Below are 21,900 nucleotides of genomic sequence, written 5' to 3'. Positions count from 1 at the left end.
TGTGACACACACCCCAATTACGTATTTCCAATACTACAGCTGTATCAGTATATGTCACGTAGACCAAGCTTCCTTCCAAATCTACCCACATAGTTCAAACAGCTTTGGAACATATAAAACAGTTTTCAATTTTAAGAAGCTTTAAGATAAAAAAAATATTAAATCAGGCTTTTATCCTATCATCTACATTCAGTCTCTCCTAGCTTCTGCAGCTTCTACAGCTAGTTTAGCTTTCTCCTCATACAGCACCTTCTTTGGCTTTCAAGAACAGGCACATCTGTTAACACTTCTGAAGGCTCAGAAATGATACAACTTGATCGCTGCTTTGTTATGCAGGTGACAGCATCTTCAGAGCAACAAAGATATTTCTAGCTGCAGCAATGACATAAGCAGTGGATGGCTGAGGGGGAAGCAAGGGATGGGGAGAGAATGAAGTAGCAAGAAAAGTTTGCCAGTACAAACACTACCTTTGTTTATGCAAGTTTTAACCGCTCCCAAGATAATATTGTTCTGCAAAATATGTGTTTTGTCAAGATCAAAGACCTTGTGCTCTATGCAAATCTGCATAATAGTTCAGTATTTAGCTCCCATAAGCAAATAAAGCCTTTGTGTGATAGGCATACCTTCCCAGTAGTTGAGAGATCACTGTTACTTTTTTTCGAAATAGTAGACCTTCAGACACACACAAGAGGAGGAAAAATTTTCATACTGGACATGAAAATTCTACGGTTTAGGTAAGGTGAATGCATTGTTAATATTTCTGTTGTTATTGGAAGAAGTAGCAAAGACATGCTCTGCCATAGTCTCTTTGCAATTTTGGATAGCACCTTTGGTACAACAGAGTGAAATCCTATTCAATTATCTTTACTTACGAGGATGCATTACCTCCAATTGATCCTATGAGACCCATTAGTGAAAATCCACCTAGAGTAGTACATGCAGAACAACTTTTCCAGTTATTTATCCAGATCAGTTACCTTGCACTACGTTTAAGGCGATGTTCTTTGCTTTTGAGTTTGCCAAAGCTTCAAACATTTTGCAAGTGTCTCTCAAGGGAGATATGCATAGCCTCTTCTGGGACCACTATGCCAGCTGGATAGGTGACCACTTCAGTGGCTTGTCATTCCCTCTTTGACAGCTGAGTTGCTAAAGCAGGCACTTCCAAAACGATTGAGATGAAGTTAGGAAGCTTAAACAGAGCTTATACATAGGTCTTTGCTGGCACAGCTGAATGTGATTTTCTGCACTTTGGAAACAACTTGAAGTTTCCTCTCACTTCTGTTACTGGATAGCTCAGAACTTTTTAGTTTAGAAATTGCACTTTGTTTCCTGAGTTAAAGATCTCACCATCTCAAAGCAGACGACAGATTCATACCTCGATCCAGCAAGTGGGAAACAGAACCTGCACTCATTTGCACTACCTGAACAATTTTCACATTTATGACAGTTAGAATGAAAAGCAACACTGAAATCTGAAAAACAGTTAAGCCATATGCAGGAAAATCAGCTGCTTCAGCCTTCAATTCACTAATTAGAACCAACTGAAATCAAGTGTAAATTTTTTAGTTAAAAAGAATGTCATTGTACCAGCCCGAAACTCAGATCTCGGGTCTTAAAAGACTGGTCTTTCTCTTTTATTTTATGTGCCACAAGAAAATTCCCAGATGCAGGAGTACCCGCATCAGTACCACCTTGTCACTTCATTCTTAATTCTCAAAGAGGCAGAAGTGAGACACAACTTACAATGACTGGGACTCGAGCAAACAACGCCCCCTCAAATCTTTGTCAAATACCAACGCAGAATATTCAAACACACAACCCCTTGCATGGCCACATATGTCAAATCAAGTGGAAGATTTTTCAGTTGAAAAATATTTAGAAATAATGAATTTAGGTGGCAAGGGAAAAGAATGGATTTTCAGTTCTGGAAACAGCTTCAAAATTCATTTAAAGGTCAAAGGAAATTAAAATAATATAAACTCGGTTCTTCACAGGTAGCATTATCCTGCATTACAGATTAGCTACAAAGTCACTCAGCAGGGCTGTGCCAAACCCACTCAGTCCAGCAAGGATTACAGGTTCAGACGTAGCTCCGCACATGGTCCCAACGCCTGCTCAGGTTGGGAAGCTGCACAGATCATTTTGTCAGGCAAAGAAGCCTATGAGACACTGATAAGCCTGTAAAGCACTAAAATCCTGCTCTGGCTCACCCAGCTCTGCCAGCCTTACCTCTCTGTACTGTAATTGAGAGGTAATTGAGGGGCAAAAAGGTGAAAATATTCACCTGGCTTACCCAAAGTTTTGCTTATACCCCTAATTCAACTTGAAAATGCCCATCTCTGGTGTGGACATTATTGATATTTCACAAGGCCCACTACTTTAATAGAGTGGTAAAACTAAGGTCACAGGCAGAGCTTGAAAGGACCCACTCTAGTCGACAGCTACCCCAAGGCACAATTCTGGATAGATGTTTTTGCCCATGTAAGAGAACTGGATGATGTATTACAGTGCTTGCTATCCTTGCCTTTAGAAACCTTTGATAACCATTCCCTCAGTAAGATGACATACTCTTCAGTAGCATTACCTAAATCAGATTTCTCCAGCCTGTTTTCTTTCCATCAAGACAGAAATGCAACAGTGCCAGTGACAATGGCTTGTGATAAAACTGTAATGCCAGTGTCACACACTCCTACTTCATATTACATTTCAGTCATGAGTTCAGAACAGACTACATAATCAATTACAAATGCCACGTTTTATGATAATGTTTTTTTCCTTTGCTTTCTTTCCAACTCTACATGCACAGACATCTTTTCTCCCAAGATGCGTAAGTACAGGCAATATAATAAAGCCCTTTAAAATTACGACAATTGGTTGACAACTATTTCCACATGTACATTTGTTTTATATATTCTGAATGCATTTTCCAAATATTTTTACTAAATTCATACAGATTGATAAAAATCTGGGTTTAAGTGTTTATCTAAAAGGCTTTATCATCAGATATAGAGTAAAGCAATTTAGACAATGCATTACAGCAGAACAACCATTAAATGATGCAACCACAAATTAAAAATTTTTTTCCACTACAGAAAGATTTGGCAAAGTATTTAAAACTACATTTCCCTAGGGGTAAATGAGAACTTTCAAGATGAAAGACCTAGAACAAACAGAAAGTAAATAATCACAGCCTCTTTTAGATTTATATCTTTACATACATAAAAGCATTACACGCAGACAACACTGCTTCAACTACATTTTAAAGACAAACATAAAGCACTTTTATGAGACAATGCATTCCTACTTGATTATTATTTCTATGTAAGCTTTGCTGAGGGTTTGGGTTTTTTGTTTTGTTTTGCTTAACTCCTTCTGCAACATACAGCATTTGGTCTGGGAACTGCCCCAAGTTAACTGACAGGCCTTGCTTTACCACAGCCATCCCACACATCGCAGGGACACACAGCACTAGACACAGAATAGACCAAAGGCTCCTTAGCACACTGGAGAACCTGCTCCTGGGACCCAGCATGCAAAGACATTTCCTGTCAAAGTAAGAGGCAAATTGGGAGGGGAAGGCATCCTACTGAACTGCAAGGAAACTTCAAAAGGGAATCCTCAGCCAGTATAACTTTAAATCCTCCTCCTGCTCAGGAGCAGCTAAAACAAAAAAATGGTGCCAATGCAGGACTGGGGACAGAATTCTCTTCATCTCTTCTCCGACCTCTTTGGTATAACCAGATGAACATAACATTTGCCTTTTTCTTTTCTTTTTCTTTCTTTTTTTTTCCCCTTTCAATTAAACCAACAGCTGTGTATCATTGTATCTGCCTTATGTAGTCGCCTGTTGAATTATATGTATGAGTTATGCAAAGTGCTTTAACTTGTCCTTCCACGTTACACGCTCACAAGTGGTTAAAAGGTCATACCCTCCCACCTCACAGAAGCCAGGTGCAATAACAACAAAGTCATGAGGCTACTTCATTTCATAGAATAAAACACTGGCAAAGATAACTGAATAAAATGCTTCTAGATCATCTAAATACGCAGTTGTGCATACACTCTAATAATTCTACTTAATTCCTAAACTGTAATTTTTTGATAATTTGAAATCCTACAATTTACAGCAGAATTATCATAGAAGCACTCTGTAGACAAAATACACCACTCTGCAAGTTGCCTCTCTCCTGTACAGTTGGAGAAACCAAGGGACAAGACTACCAGATTTCACAGAAATCATCTGCTAACTAAGCCACAACCAGGGGTCCTGCACTTCTGGCTTCCATGTCCCCATTCATGACAGTAGAGCCCAGTATCCCATCAGACACTAGTGTGCTCTGGACCTTGCAGTAAGAGGCAAGTCCGCATGAAAACTAAAAAAAAACAAGAAGCTTTCCATCATGGTAGAGGAATAATTAAAAATAAGAAAGCTTTCCATGTGACAGTATTAAAGGAGTTCACAGCTCTGACATAGTAACAACCAAATCCAAAATATTGCCCCTCAGATCTTAAACAGTAATTTAAAATTTGCTACTTGTTTCCAACTCTGTTTACTACATTTAAACAAAAAAAACAACCAAACTTAAAACAGCAGAGTATTTTGGAGTTAATACATGATTATTCCTTTTGGTGCAGTCTGAGAAATTCAAATGAAGCAAGCTTTATTCCTGCAAGTTAAGAAATCGGAAGACTGAAATGGATAAACATGCTGCTGACCTTGTTCAAGCCTTCTAAGAGAGCCTTACCGATGAGATAAGTCAGCCATAAAAAAGGTCTCCTGGAAAACATGATGCTACTACTATTTCAGAGCACCCAGATTCACAATTGTAGAAGTAAGCCTTCTGCTTGAATGATCTTCTGGTTTAGCCCATCACAGAAATCTTACCATATTTCTAAATGGTCACGTAACCAAGGCAGATAACACCAGAAATTAAGCACCAAAAATGTTTACGTGCCTGATAAACGCTATGATACTTTATTTCAGCTAAAAAGCATGGAAAATGTTAATTTTACATTCAATTTACATCACAATACCACAAGTTCCAAGAATGGCTCAAATACATGCCTTCAAAAAAAAAAAAAGCATGTATTTTACAGGCTTTTAGTTGTAAATAGTAGGTATGAAAAATAATCTAGATGAGGAATAAAACAGAAATGTTTTTCCAATCTAGAAATAAGAAATTCTCTTTCAGTTTCCAGGTGAAGGCATTTTTTGTTTTTATACTTGCAATTCTGATATGTGAATTGCTAAACCCACAATAAGGCAGACAGTATTTTAAAAAACCCACCAGCATCTTGGGAAAACTGCACTGAAGCACTTGTGTGTTAGAGCAAAGAAGATATTTAGCAACAAAAATTACCCACATCTTTCTGTGATCTATCGTGACAAAGAATTGAAGGATGTCAAAGTGTTAGAAGGCATTTCTGAAATTAATGGTTAGGCAATTTAGATACATTTTTTAAAGATTTCTAGCGAATGTCCAAATAGATTAAAAATCACATTATCCCTAATGGAACAAGTATTGCCTATTTAACTGGAGCTACAGAGAACAATATAAAACCATCATGGTTTTGACAGAAAAGGATTGTGTCCAGGGCAATGATGTGGAAGCCCCCAGGTCCGCATGCTTTGAAACAACTGCTTCCCGTCCTGGCACACAGGCAAAGCGGGGAATGCGGAAACCTACTGTCCAATCCCTTGAAGAAAAACACAGCAGCTACCCCCATTTCTGTGCATCTGCTGAGCAACTCGGACGCCCTGGTGATTACTAATAATGGGGAAGGCATAACTATGTGACTTGATCCAAGTCACCTTCAGGATGAGTCAACTCTTGACTTCAGTGGCTCACTGAACAACTGGATTCCATTTACAGAAAATACACAGTTGAAGTAGTCTGGCAAAAGATTAATATTAGGCAGAACTTGATCAGTTAGAAGTTGCGTGCTTTATTTATAAACACTTAGTTCTGTGTTTTTCCATCACAGAAGATTAGTGAGTTTAAGGAGATTACACTCCTTCCTATCCCAAATTTTGGAGACATGGGAGAAACATACATTCAGCCACACTAATCTGAATCAGGTGAGTGCTTCAGGCAGCAAAGTACCCATGCACAAGCCATCTCCCAAAGTCAAACCTTGATGTAAGTCTCTCTTTAAATGAGAGCACTACAAAAGTGCTCACAGCAATTCCTAACCGAGACTGCTTTAAACCCATTATATTCCCTGTAGCTAGTTTTTTTTCGTATGCTGACTAAAACTTTGTATTATTTAGAGTAGATACACTCTCATCAAGATGTTCTGGTGTTTCAAATGACTGAGTGGAGTTTCTGAAAATACATGGGATATCCTTTCACATTTAAATCAGGTATGTTGAAACTTCTCTGTTCTACATGGACTATTCAATCCATTTCACATTTAATTTGAAGTTACAGCAACTTAAACTTTCCATGACTGTATCAATCAGTATAAGAGCATAACATCCATGACTTTGTCTAAAACTTTATATTAAGAAAGGGATAAAGTGCTGCCTTGTTTATTCACAAGAAAAAAGCAAAGTGCATCTAAGTCCTTAGGTCACTCCACATATATACATCACAGCACCACGTTTTGCCCAAAGTATAAAACTACCATTTTAGCCTGTATCGTGACATGCATTTTGAGATTTCCTCCACTGTGTTTGCTGTCAATTTCTTGTGCACAACAAATCATGTGGGAATATTTTCATTTGGGCTTCAATTCACATGTTAAAAACCAGCTTGGGTTCAAAACAAAAGGGGGGGAACAAACAAACAAAAAAAGCAGTTCTCCTCCTTTCCATCTCACCTCAAAAAAAAAAAGAAAATTAAGTTTTAACCCATCAAAAAGTGAGAGAATAAGACTTTATTTAAAAATATCAGACAAAGGCTGATATTTTCAAAAGTATTTATTTATCTAGAGATATGGAGTAGCATATATGTACGTGTTTTAAAGATCTTTAATGTAAAAGAATTCATGAAAGTTAATCACCTGCAGCTTTTGCCACCTGGATACTTTCAAAAAACTGGTCCTTACCACATTAATTGCTTAAGAAATGTGCATAGCTATACCTTATTCTCCCAGTTAATAAGAAGGACTAATTTGAGTTAAAATATTTGACTTCAGATTAACAAGTTTTAATCGCTATGTAACACTATAAGCATGAACAAATATTTAGAAAGAAATAAAGAGGAAAACAATGAATTCCACTCCACTGCAGCACTTATATTCACTTATATTTGCACTGAGTAGATTGAATCAGATCTCATCTGACCAGGTATTGCATTGACTTTTTAAATAAGGATGCTCATTGAGTATTGTATTTCTCTTTATGTCATAAAAAATATCTAGCAATTAGAAGCAGAATTATTCACAACAGTGTGAAATCCAAGTAATTGTGAAGTCACGACTGTTAATTTCCAAAAATAAGCTTTTCATTATTCACTGAATGCCAATTACATGCCAAGAATTTTTAAATAAGTCCCAATATTGCAAACAGAGAAAACAAGCTTTTTTTTTTTGTTTAACGAATAATGATTCAGGCACTTTCTTACAGGAGAGCACCCACACAATTTATCACCACTTTCATCTGTCATCCCACACACTTGGCTTTTGCTCATATCAACATTTTTCAAAATGAATTATTTTCACTCTAGTTATGATATCAGTTTTGCAATCATTAGGGCTAGCAAAAAATGATAGAAGCATCAGGTTGTTGAAATAGGAAAGCTGCTTGTGCCATTAGTAAAAATGTGAATTTTTGAACTCAAAAGTCTCTTACAATTTATCATCTGCCTGAAAACCTTTCATCAGAAGCTATTATGCCATCAGTTTTGTAAGATGGTGAATAATCAATGTAGAAATTCATTAAATACCTGCAAGAGAAGATACCAGATCATGACTTTCAAGTCATCCTCTGATTATCAGATAGTCTGGTAAGTACAAAGCAAAGAGAATAGCACAGAGAAAGTCAGTCACTCAGTCTTCCTCCCTTGATAATTTGAAGTGATGAGATTTTAATCACTAAAGTAGTAGATAGTATCCTGCAAGAGAAAAAACTCAGAACAACTTCCCAAAAGAAGTGTTGCCTCTTGCTTCATTGCTACTATTTAGATGTCCTAATTTAACAGGATCCCAAAACAGTATTCTTTACCAAATACTAACATGCTTCACGGCAACAATTAATATAAAAGCTTTTTTAGAAGATGACTTTTTTCTTTTAAAGTTGTAATTTTAAAAGGTGAAAAGCTACTAGAAAGATTTTACTATGTGTAATATTATCATATTCTGCTATCTGAGCTTGCCAGAGTGTGAAGAAAATGCTGTATCTCTACTTTCAATAGAAAGCCCAGGGAGATATCAGATTAAACAACATATCTACTTTATGAGATGACTGTTCATCTGTGGTAGAAGCCCTCATTACCAAAATGGAGAGCCACCAGTGAGTTTGAAAAACCAACTGTCATACAAGCCTCTTATGGAAGTTTATCTTATGAGGAAAGAAAAAGCCAGAAACTGTCAGGGAACATTGATTTACACGTTATTGAAATACAAAATTCTATACCTACATCCTCTAAGAATAGCATGTTAAAATGTTGCATGAAGATGGAAAAAAATAACCAAACAAAAACCCATACTGTCATATCAGATTGCTAGAGAGAAGAGAAACTTCAAATATACTCATTCCAAACCAAACATTTGTTGGGGACACTGACAATGTTAAATGCCAGTGCCCCCAACAATGTTAACGTTCACCACACACAGGAAAACAGGAGTCAGTAACATTCAAACAAAATTATCCTCTACATATGTAAACATCTATTCAGCAATCATATCTTAGGAGAGGGCTCAGCACCTGATTCCAGGGACAGCAGATTTGATCCTTCTCACTTCACCGAGTCTCTGCTGAAAGCTGCCCTACCAAAGGGACTAACTGAAGCAAGTCTTGTTCATTTGATTACTTTTTATATTAACATGAAAATAGTCACAGATCCTGACAGTCACGTTACTTGGCTGGTATAAAAATATTAGGGAAGTAGCTATCATGTATTGCTTCCCCAGATTATATAATTCAATTATCCTGCTCATATAGTTGTTGAATGTGAAAACTGTAATCCCATTCCTATCCCACAGAGACCAAAAGACTGAGGAGGGAGTACAGGCATATGCAAGAGATAAATTATACCAGGTCACTCACATAAACAGAAGTAATTGGAGAAAAAAAGATGGAAACCTTCTGTCACATGTGTATGGTATGGGTGTCATATTTTGTCAGATTTTTTTCTATCCCATGAAGAAGTCAGCAAGTCTGCTGGAGAGTGGGTGTTCTCTAGAATGAATCAAAGGTGTCTAGAAATGGCAATACAGAAATCTAGCAAAAAACTTTACTTTTCTGAAACACGCTAAAACTAAAAGAGGAGAAACTATGCTCAAGTGAGACTGTAGTAGGTGTCACACTCTTCATTCCAAAACCACAATTAACTTTCATTCATATACTGCCAGGAGCAAAATTCTCTTCAATGTTACGTATCAGTTGTTATAGTGGGACAAATATCAATGCTTTGTTCCCTCTAAGTTTTAAAATAGCTTTGACATTATCACCTAAGAAAGGAGGTATCACTGATTTCTCCCACCTCCCTGCACCCTGTAGTCACTAACCAAGGGCCAAGATACTCACCTGTATTCTCCGGAGTCTCTTTCACTACAGAAAAATAAGTGACTAACAAAAAGCTTGTCAGGACCCCCTATCCTTGCAGGAAGATCAAGAAACATAATCAAGTATGAATTTCAGCACAGTCCAGCTCTTTGGAAGAAGGAATCTGTATGGTTTTCAGGCCACACAAACCAAGCCTGGGCAGAGCGAGTCAGACAGCAAGCCCTGTACTGTGAGTTACACTAGCAGAAGGCTCAGACATTGCTAATTCGCTTAATGCGGCAGCAAGACGACTGTTCTACTGGGTAATTAGCACTGACATTGCCCATGGCACCACAGCCTATGGCTAGGAGATTTTTAAAATTAGTGGGTTGTTTGCTGTTCTCTTTCTTTTTAGTTTCTACATAGCGATAGTTATGATTTTGCAAACAGAGGATTATTTTAATCAAGTCAGCCACCCGTTTGTATACAAATTAGAACTGACACAATGCTTTGTGTACACGCCATGGAACCCCAACATGTTACATGGCCAAACATGCTATACACAAGTAATCTATTCATTAGATACATTTCTGGGGGAACATTAAGCTCTCATTTCTCTTTCTCCCTCCCAGCATTTCCTGGAAAAGGCTGTTTCTCTTCATGAGAACACTACTTTACCACTCTGCACTTCTATAAATAATTCTGTGAACACGATTAGATAAGTCCTTCTTTTCCAGGATGACCCTCCTGCACAGTCTATGGAGTTTCTCGTCATCCCACCCACAGACCCCTGCTTTGCTGCCTGGATCTCTGACCAGCACACAAAGCCATGTTTCTCTGGTCAAGAAGCAAATGGGATTCCCTGCAGAGCCTTTCTGACTGTTGAACCGCCTGGAAGAGTTTAATGCCAAGCAAACCAACACTGTCCCTTCCCCCTCGGGTAACACATCAGCCTCGGAGATGAATAAGTAGCAAATGTTGCAGAAATGGGGAGCATAAGTGAGCAGAGTGAATCCCCGTGTTCGCAGTAACAAGAAAGATGGAATAGTATGTGAGAATGTGCTACTATCACTTACAGGGTATGAAAGCGGCATCATCACTTTTAGTCAATGATTTGAGAAATGTAGAAACAAAATTTGTTCTTCTGGACAAAAAGAACATAAACAAGATATGTTTTAATGTACAAGGTCAGCTTGACCTTTCTAATAGATTACCATTTGTCAAGCAGTTTTCTTAAATCCTGATTTGTTGAAGTATTTTACTGAGCTACTGGATAAGCTAGAAGTAAACTAATTCGCTCCAAGTTTTCAAAAAGCACAAAAATAAACTTCCTGACCAATTCTTGCCATGTGTCAGAAATCTCATATTTTGAGTAAGTCTTAAAGAATGACAGCTAAATATTTACAATCATTAAAGCAATATTTGCCAGTACAGTCAAGAGCCCCAGGTTTAGATGTTTCGTAACTAAAAATAAACACCTAAATGAAAATTCAGTAGTCATTACAACAGGTTTTTTCTAGGGGTTTATGTATCCTCAGAATTCGCATTAATGCACCAAGGGAATCACGATCATCCTGTTATCTTTAGGCAGCTAAGCCCAACTGACCAGGAGTAAACACTCCAAATATTGAGGACATTAATAAGAGAGATTCTGTAACTGCTATGTGTAAGAGTCATAAACAATTGTTAGTCTCCAAGAACATGTACCCAGTTGAATCGTTTACCAGAACAATTATTAGCCAGTCCTAAACTGTATGTATAATGTAGATAATTATCATCTTTTCCCTTAATTAGAATAGTATTTTTTTCTCACTGTCATTCTTGACCTCCTGAACAATGAGAGCAATGCCACAATTCCTTCGACAGCCAAATGCTTATAAGAAAAATTCTTGCTTGAATTTTAAGTCTTTTCTTCAGCATGTCCAGTTAGTTTTTAAATTCTTCTCCTATTTGGTTCTTACAGAATACTGTAAAACTACAATTTTGTGCATGTAAATCTTGATACCAGCAAACAATTTAGCTCTGCTCTTTACTCCCCTTACAACAACATACACTGCACTGGAAACATGACAATAGCTGGTAGGACTGACAGTGTTCAACACAGACTACCAGGAAGTTCTTCTGAATAGAAAACCCGAAAAGAATACACTAAATGCAATTACAAAAAAATTGTCTGTCAGCTTTTCTTCTCCGTGGTTTGTTCTGCTTCACTTAATAAGTTAAAAACAGATATACTTCAATACTGTTCTGAGTAATACATAATGCAATGTTGGTTTGTTTTATAAAGAAAAAAGAAATGCTATAAAAATTGCAGAATGAAGAGGTTTTTTAAAACCTAACGCATCTAACAAGGAAACCCAATCAAATCCAGAGCACCAAAACCAACAAATCAGCCATTCGTTTTATGCAAAGGATTATAAAATGTGGTCGCCTGTGATAGCAGGGGGCTGAGTTCAACAACCTCGGAGAACCCTGCCAGGCTCATTCCTATTTGGGTAAATTCTTGACAGACACAGCAGGTAGAGAGTGAAAAAAACCTAACCAAACAATCCCCTCGCCCCAAACCAGTAGGTTTCCCGTACTTTTCCTGCCAAGAGAAGGAAAACGGAGTCTCCTTGTATATGCATAGACACTGTTTGCATCTCTTTCACATTTTTACAAATTCCACACTGATCATGACCTGTACAGTGTATATATATGAAGTGGAGAAAAAATACTTTCCACAAAAAAATAGTTAACACACAATAGTAAAATATACATATTCTATTAATTTTTTGTCTCCATGAGAATTCTAACATATACTGTAAACTCTGAATTATTCTAGCTCTTTCTGGAGCAACAGTGCTATTAAGCATCTAAACAGTCCTCCTTAATCTAATTGCATAAGTTCGCAATTCAATTTTACGTTTGCTGTCTAGTTGTTCACATTAACCTTTAGACCCCTCCAATGAAGGAACCTGTTGTTTAACTAAAAGTTGCTCAGTAGTATGAGTGCACCAATATTATATTTCAGTATTAAAGATTCAAAAAGATTACAACTACTCTCTGATTAAGGCTCAACTTTTTAATGTCGGGAAAAATTTAGCCTTTATTTAAAATTAAATCTGAGATGTATTCATTTCTCATTTGTAAGGTTTTACTCTGTCAGCAGGTTCCAGGTTGGATTAGTTTAATTAGCAGAGAAATGAAAATGTCTTGGGACTCTCCACATTAAGATACTCTACAACGTATGACTTCCAATGTTTACTATCAAACTTGATCATTCAAGGCAGTTCTGTCTTGCCTAAATTTCTCCTGTAATAATATACCAAAACTAACAGCACTGCCAATTTTTAAGAGTTATGAACTTCTCATTAGACTCACAATTTTTATATGTATGCATAAATACCCTTAATCATACCCAAGCAACTAGTAGTCAAGTAACTGAACTGCATGGATATAAGGACATTTTGCACATAAAATTAAATATGTATTTATCTCATATATATTTATATACTATAGATATTATCAACAGTGCCTCACCATAACTACACCAAATAACATATCAGATAATATACACAAGCTACAACTGAGCAGACTTGAACTGAAAACTAGAGAGAAAACACTGACAAGCTGGCATTTTTACAAAGAAATTTTTCAAATCAGAACCATAGTAACTTTCTAGACCAGCTAAATGTCACAATTAAATATTTGAAGAAAAAAGGTAACCTATGCAAAGCAATCCACATTGCACCTCAAATGAAAAAAATAATACAATACCTTCTCACCTACACGTAACATTTTGTGCACGTGATACTGTTCAAAAACAACTTTAAAAATAATTTGTTGGGAATAACAGCTACTTATTAAAGCATTTAATATTGGTTAAGATAGAAAAACAAACAAACAAACAGTATGATCTGTGTCTCCAGAACAGCCACAAATCCTACAACTTTAAATACCAGTAGCACAAGCAAGGGGCTAAAAACAACAAAAAGAGGAGACACCGCCCACCCCCATATTTCTGTATTCTAACTAGAGAGACAATTCTTAGCAACATGGATGATTAGGAGATGTGTTCCAGCAGAAAGAAGCTGCCACTTTTTCAATTCACCGTAAAGCAAGCCTTTGCCATAATTATTATGTTGCATAAAAGTTCTGGGAAGTTTTTCTGGACAGAATCATTACTATTGCTGAAGTTGCTTTAACAGTCTGTGATCACCCACAGAACTGTTTCCTAAACTATTCTCAATGAGTTGCCCATTGGTTTCTACAGCGAATTAAGAAACAATTCTCTTTATATTAAAAAAAAGAAAACAAACAACAAACCAACCCAAACCTGCAAGAATTATGAGAAATAAGGCAGTGATAAAGAGTAAGGGCTGCAATTTAATGTAATTCCTTTAGTCAAGTATACATTTCAAAACTTTTTCAGAAACATTAAATTCTTAAAAGGAAATCATACCTGATACTCTTCTGTTGTATCGGTTAACAACTGGAGCTGCAAAATAAACAAATCAAAATTACAAATGTTATTTATTATAACAAATTCAAATCAATCACCTTGAATAATCATTATATTTTTACTACACAAATCCCATTCAAATCTCTTTTTTAAAAAGAAGCTTCAATATAAAGCTTTCATCCACTTACTTGCCAACCCATAAGTGTTTATTCAAAGTTAAAATTTGGTATTTTGGAAGGTCGTTACATGCTAAGATGGAGGGTAAGTAGCTTTGGGGTTTTTTTTGTAACCAATTCTGAAAAAAATATACCTCTACAGAGGTTACCCAATCTTAACCTACCATCAATTCCCAGCCCACTTTACTTAGCATTATTACAGAACATTCAAGCACTTTAAGTTAGGTATAGCTACGTAACACGAATCAAAAGCTGATGGAATTTAGTAACTAAACCATTCTACACTCCTACACAACACAAGCCATGTAACTGTTCAGGCAGTGCTCCCGTAACTCACTCCACTCATCTGTCCTTGACCAAGACTATCTCCCATAAGGGCACAGATTTAAATTGAAAAATTCTGAGATGGAGGGTCCCGTGTTTCATTGCTTCTTTGTTCATGCTGTTAGGTATACAAGGTATTTAAACTTTATCTCTAATTTGGGATGAAATTTCACCATTCATATACATTTTGACATTAAGCCAACCTTTAGTAAGCAGTATTCTGTCCTCCTTTCACTGTATTCCGGCTACTGCCTTTGTGAGTTGCTTCGGTCTCAACACAAAAAACAATCAACCTGTAAAACTTCACCCAGATCAAAACAAAAACACCATGCTCCCCTTCACCACTAACAGCCAAAATAATTTTATTCTGAATGCTTCATGCTTTCCCATTCCTCTTCCCCTCAACAGATAATTGCACTTTTCCTGATACAACCAGTGACCTTTCTATTCCATTCTTTAAACTTAATTAGATGAGCCTTTATACCACATCAAAGCATGTGCATCACAGAGCCAGATTTATTAAACACATGCTACCAAAATCTTAATGATCCCATAATTTCTTAGAAGTTAGAAACTCGCAAGTATCTCAGCACCACCAGAATATGAAGAACAATGCTTTCTTAAGCAAATATACAAGAACTCAGCTTCTTTTGAGCATTTACAACTACCCTGTGTCTATATTAAAACACATAACAGAATAATACCAGGGAAAAAAATATAAAAATTATTGTGTACTATTTTATAATGATAAAGGAAATAACAAGAAAGAAGTTGTAGGGGAAAACAATCAGGCTAACTCCACAGTTTTCAGCCAAATCTATCAACAAGGAGACAATACTCAGCTCAAAAGGAAGCTAAGGATTAAAAGCAAGATATTTTTTTAAGCCTTTTCAAACCCTTAAGCAATTTTTCACAGCAGCAACCCTTCCTGCAAATACGGGCAGCATGCATTTCACTTGTCAAAGGACACCATGGATGCAAGAAGTTTATATCACCTTAAGGGAAGACAGGCATTTGGAACAGAGATCCATTCTGGTTTATTAAACAAACAACAAACCCATGCAACTCCCTGAAACGAAAATGTTCATACATTTTGCTTTGTTCTTAACTTCTCCTTGTGGGCCTGCCTGTGGCCACCAGTGGCAACAAAATACTGCTCTAGACATTAATCGCCCTGCAACAGTACATTCATTCTTACCTTTAGCTTATTGAGCTAGTTTACTGGGTAACTACTCAAAGTTGGGAATCAAATTTGGATCTTAAGAAACAGGAAAACTCAATACTACTTATCTAGAGACATAGACAAATGTCTACCAGTTCTAAGATACTGAAGAATAAGGGGACCAAAACCAATGCAATTGATTCCCTCTACAAAGTGATTTATTATAAGAGAAATAAATAATATGATAAGTTTGCAGTAAAAGCACCTCATCTAGGTCATAACAGTTTCAATTAAATGATTAACTAGTCTTATATACTTTTAATCAGCACCATTAGTAAATACATGATTTTGTTTCAGGCACTGTCTTGCCCGTGCAGACTTTCTTCTCCACTTTTTGACTACCACATCCATTTCTTACTCATGTTTAAGAATAACATTTTAACGTCTTTGAACACAACTAATGTACTACGTAAAACTCTGACATACTTTGGGTACCATAGGAAAAAATCCACTTTTCAAAGACTATGGCTTCTTTTAGAATCTTGATTATTTTATCCCATAGCAGGGTTCAGTGTCATCAAAACAGCATCAAGTTTTCCACAGTGTTAAAAATGAGGAAAAAACCCATAACCTTTTAAGGACAGTTAAGAGAGCACTATTATTCTGCCTCCACAAAGCTTTTAAGATTAAAATGATAGTTTGCTTTTCTTACACCAGTGACAGTTTTAACATGTATAAAATTTCAGGTTCACTTTTATATGTTGTCAGAAGATGACTATTTTTATGCTAAAGAGATACAACCTGACATTTCCTACTACAGAAGATTAGCATTTTCTTTTGTTCTGGCTTACCAATGAAAAGCTCTCTTTGTTTATGACCATTTTCAGTATTGCACAGACAGTATATCCACTCCTATGGCACCCTTGCGTTTTGTCATGAGAAGTACACGGACAAAAGCCTGGCATCAAGCACTGCCAAGAGAACAACTCATGAAGGTCCTACATACACATAGATCAGCCTGCAGACAGATTCCAAAAAATTAGATTGGGTGGAAGGGAATAACACATTTACTGTTAAACCAGACTATTTTCTAGACTGAACACTAAAGGGCGTCTAATTTAAAGCAATAGCGTTAGGTGCACTAACAGTAACCTCTTACACCAGCAGAGCCATCAGAGCACATCTCTGCCTACATTGTAATAAGAACTTCACAGATACCAGCACACCAACCTGGTATCACTCAGAAGAGCTGGTATTTTCATCTATATAAAGAAATTGCTGCTTTGAAACAGGAAGCAAATCATTTTTTTTTGGACCCACATTTAGAATTTTCCTCCAGCACAACAATGGGCCGTGCCTCAGGTCAGTTATACATTAATTGCTGAAAATGTAATGAGATTAAAAGGTTTTGCTGTGAGATTATTGTATTGCAAACTCTCCATTATGTAAAAACCTCAGGTGCAGCAATATTCAAGTTCAAAATGTCTCATACCTTTGGCACAGTCCCTGCTTTTACTTGGCTTGTGGGAGCCAAGACCTAGTAATTGGGTAAACACAACAGAAACTGAGGTAAATTAAACCATTGTACCAGAAGAGACCAAAACAGCCCAATTTCCTCCCTGGCAGCCAAAGGCAAGTGACACCGGCAGTGGAAAGGAAGATCACATTGGCAAGTTTTGCCAGAACTAACTCAGGACAGCAATCCTACTCCACTGTTTTAAGAAAAGTCAGAAACGTCTGCTGAGCATGTGCATGTTTTCCATAGCGTCCTGAGGCACAGCCTGAATTAAGCACTAGATAGGAACACTTAACAGGGGCTGATTCAGATTACAAAAATTACAGGTTTCTGGCTGTAGGATTATTTTTTATTTACAATTGCAATTTCTAGAACGAGCCAGTTCTCTAGTTTAAAATCAAATACTTATTAAATAAGTAGTTATCAACTTCATGTCAGTATCACTTAACCTCACTTATCATTTCCCTTTTCGTGTACTGGGGAAAAAGAAAAAAAAAACCCAACAACAAAATAGTGGGCATTCATTCATATATATATGAACAACACACATGTACCACAAACACTCAAAGAAGAAACAATGTTATAAAGGTGCTCAATTTCAAAAGCTTCCCAATTTCAAAACCATTTTATACTACCCTCAATCAGCTAACTCAGCAAAAATTAGTCACGTACATATTTGCTAATAAAAGACTGCACAACCTTTCTTCCTCAAAGTAAAGGTATGTCATTCCATTTATTTAATAAAAATTATTTGAATCATTTGTATAAATGAATCAATACTGTACATTATGTTAGTTAAATTGACAAATGTACCTTATATCAAACAGCCCTACTGCCATGCATCCTACTACTTGTTAGTGGCTCCACTCAATTTCATTTTCTCACTTGAAAAATTAGGGATATAAATTTCAGAAACAGAGACTGGTATGTCATAATGCTGGGAACCACTAACCTCAAACATAGATTATTATTTTTTTAATTATTTTTAAATACTTTTGAAAAGTGAAAAAACAGGAATTTCTCCAATATTCTTCAGTTTGCTTTGGCATGGAGGTTTTCTTTGAAATATCTGATGCTGGATTTCAGCTCAGCATGCTTAACTTACGAGAGTTCTAGCTATGGTTATAGGCCAGTGTTAAAACTCAGCCCCACAGGTGAAAAAGTAAAAAAAAAAAAAACAAGGACATAGATATTACCATTTTTTACTCCTGCTTTCGAAACCAAACAAACAATTAAAGTATTTAAGCCAAACAAGTGAGACAGTAAAAATCATTCTCCAACTTTACAAATCATATCTAAGAGAATGCTTTTCCTACAGTGCGTGGGATCACTTTCTTTGTCAGTGTACTGAAAAGTGACTAGTAAAAAACACCAGCAGGCTTTTTAAAAGTTACACTACTACCATAATAGTGTAAGTCATTTCTCTATACTACTCATAAGTATTGTACGGTTACAGAAAACACTAAAGCTTGAAATGAACAGAAAAATTACAACAATCTTTCTCCTACCTATTGCTATCCTCTTCTTACATATACTGAGAACATTAAATTCTTACAGAAAGGATAAATAAAACCCAAAAGATCAGTTCAGGGTCACAGGAAAAATTCAGGGACAAACGAAGAACTGGAATTCCAGGCATGAGCTTAGAGTACTAGATGTTACCACTCTGTACTAGATACCTTGAAAACTTTCTTTCTCTTCCTCCACAGATACTCTGATTTTTACTAGGACCTGCGAACACTTCTTAATTACAAAAGAGGGGGGGGGCGGGGGGGGGGGGGAAACATGCTGATTGTTTCTGATACTGGATACAATTTATAGCAGCAGACTAAGTTAAGCTAGTGTGCACACAAAAATTTAATACAGATCTTTCGTGTTAATGTTCTAATCAACTCAAAAATTCTTTGAAGGTTTCCTGATGAAAGATAAGAGTGAAGTTTATAACAGGTTGCATAAATTTGGTAGTATAGTACTCGGAGTTCATGGAGCATAGGCACAAAATACCAGCTTTATTATAACAAATTAGCAGAAATCAGTGATTTCTACAGTCCCTTCCCATCGAATCGTGGTACAAAACCATCCTATGTGAACAGAGAAAAAAAAAAAAAAAGAGAAACAGAATGTAAACTGTTCTTATTTAACAAGTCAATTAAGATTATCCAAACAACATGTGAGCTGACACTATAAACTATTAAAGCTGAAATACCAGAAGCAGAGTGGAGTATAAATCTGAGGCGTGACTGTCTCTATGGAATGTTATATCAAGTTACGATAAGGAAGTGCTAGACTACAGCTGTCAAACTGTTTTTCTACACAGCAAGATGCTAATGGACTTACATGAATATGAACCATTTAAAGATTCAAGTATGAACTTTTTAGGATTCCTATTAATTAAAAAGTAATGCTACAGCAGAAACAAGACTGTCATCATCAGATATGCAATCATACTTTAATAAATGCATATCTGAACTTGTTTTTCAATTAGTAAGTAAAATAATGGTGTTCCCTGTGACTATTACTAATACAACGGTTATGTATCCATGATTTCTCTGCTTGATAAGGTGGGGGAGTGTGAGTGGGGGTACAAACTACTACAATTTTTTCAGAGGCAGTTCTGGAACCTAACCATCCACACGTCAACATTTCTTTCAGAAGAGCAAAACAGACAAAAATGGCCAAGAGTTTAACAGGTGCCAATTTTCTTTTCCTTCTATTTCCTTCCCCCCAGAAGAGGATGGAAACTCAGAACCTGTCTACAGACAGGCGGGAGAGATTCTGATGGTGTCAGTTGAAGCATGCCAGATATTCGGAGAAAGACAAAAGGTCAGGGAACCCTAGGGAGGAAGCGAGTTCTTTCAGAGGAGGAAGAGAGGGAACATGAAACGTTAAAAAAAAAAAAAGGTAGAAAAATGGAAACCATGGTGTAGGATTGTCTGCATACACACACTCTCCTTACTTTTCTATAAGAGACTTTTTACATCCATTAATCTGGAAGACAACAAGAAAAATTACATTAATATTAAACACTGTTTTCCCCTCTGCTACAGGAGAAATAATAGAGGCATAGATACCTTTTCATTCCCAGTATTTAAAAATAGCTCTCAGCAGTAGCAAGAGATAATAAAATATAAAAACAAAGTAGCAACACATCCTGGTCTTCAATTTAATTGATTTTTTTATTTGGATTTAAAAATTACTGACACAAAATGGAAAAACACTGTCTGGAAGCCTCACCTTAAAGGAGCCCGTGATCCTTGCTTTCAGAGATTTTAGAACGCCTCTGATAGAAAGAATGTAATAACTACTTCTGAAGGAAAAAGTTGAGTCAACAAGCAAGGCATCTATGTTAGTTAAAAAAAGATGTTTTACAAAGTTATTAAAGCTGTTGTGATATTTTGGGTTGGCTCTTCTTTTTTCCAAGACAGAAGAAAAATTAATATGCGCTCTGGAATGGACAAACTTTAAACAGCTGATAAATTCAAGAAAGATAAATCTTTACTTGACTCACAAAGAAATTTGGGGGAACCTCCAGTTAGAATAGCATTTCTTCACTAAGATGTTAAAAGAGGAGGGGTTTTGTACATTGGTTTGGTTGTTGTTTTTTTAAAAAAATAATTGAAGACACTTTATGAAAAGGAATCACTATTTCAATATTTTCATTCCACAGCTGAATTTGAACACTCATGCATGGTACAATTTTTATTATGTTTCTCAGCAGATATTAATTCAGTACCAAAAGAGGACCACAACCCTGTTATGCACTGAACTCTGCTCTGAAAATTCAGGAGTTAATACAGCCACAGTGAAGCCTAAGTACAGGAGAATGAATACCTATCAAGCAGCACTCCATATTATCTGACATTGCAATGGCACGACCCACATAACCCTCTCCTATTTCTTGCTGACACGTTTCAGAGATCTAGCCAAACACAGCACTTTTTTTTTGGCGTTGACTTTTTATGAGAGTAATCTATATTACGAAGATCAAAGAGATAGCAAGAAGGCATGCACTTGCTTTACAGACATGGAATTAGACAAATTGCCAGTGCTAAGGTACAATCTTAGCTGAAAAAACACATTTCACAGTGATTAAAGACATAACTGTATGCTGATACTACAGCGGAGATTGTCAGGGACTGAAATGAAAGACTTTGGAATTTTTTCAAGATTAGAAAGACAAAATCATACACTGCACAGAAAAGGAAGGATGCTGCAAAGAACTGGGAGAGTTAAGAAGCAACTGACAAATCTTCCAAGTGTTGTCAGAATAGGCAAGACACTGGAGGGTACAGCAAAGCAAGAAATAATAAGTGAAAAGGGGAAATTTGCTTGGGCTTTAGGAGCAAGCTTAAAGAGGAAGGCATTTCAGAGATAAGGAAGCAAAGGAGCCACATCAGTAATATCACAAAAGTTTTAAGAGCAAGAATGACGTTAGGCTTACAAACCGAACACTAAGCAGATGATAAAAAGTAAAGATCCTGAACATATTCAGAAGTGACTTTCATAGGGATTCTCTGACAACGAAAAAAGAAAGGGTCAAAGATGAGTATGAGACTACAGAGCATCAGAAACATCACATCAAGGAGAAATAACTGCAAGTTCCCTTAAAACAAATGCTTCATACAAAAA

General features: G+C 36.5%; 1 protein-coding gene across 1 annotated transcript in view; it reads right to left on the bottom strand.

Annotated features, from left to right (window-relative positions):
* The window catches only part of PRKAR2A (protein kinase cAMP-dependent type II regulatory subunit alpha), a 65,424-nt gene that overhangs the window by 26,284 nt on the left and 17,240 nt on the right, over positions 1–21,900 (bottom strand). Inside the window, exon 2 of the mRNA XM_074602283.1 lies at positions 14,094–14,129. Within this exon, the coding sequence (XP_074458384.1) occupies positions 14,094–14,129 (36 nt within the window). The remainder of the gene's footprint in view (positions 1–14,093; positions 14,130–21,900) is intronic.

This window comes from Larus michahellis, chromosome 10 (assembly GCF_964199755.1).
Source record: "Larus michahellis chromosome 10, bLarMic1.1, whole genome shotgun sequence".
NCBI lineage: Eukaryota > Metazoa > Chordata > Aves > Charadriiformes > Laridae > Larus > Larus michahellis.
This window is presented reverse-complemented; position numbering and strand designations above follow the sequence as displayed.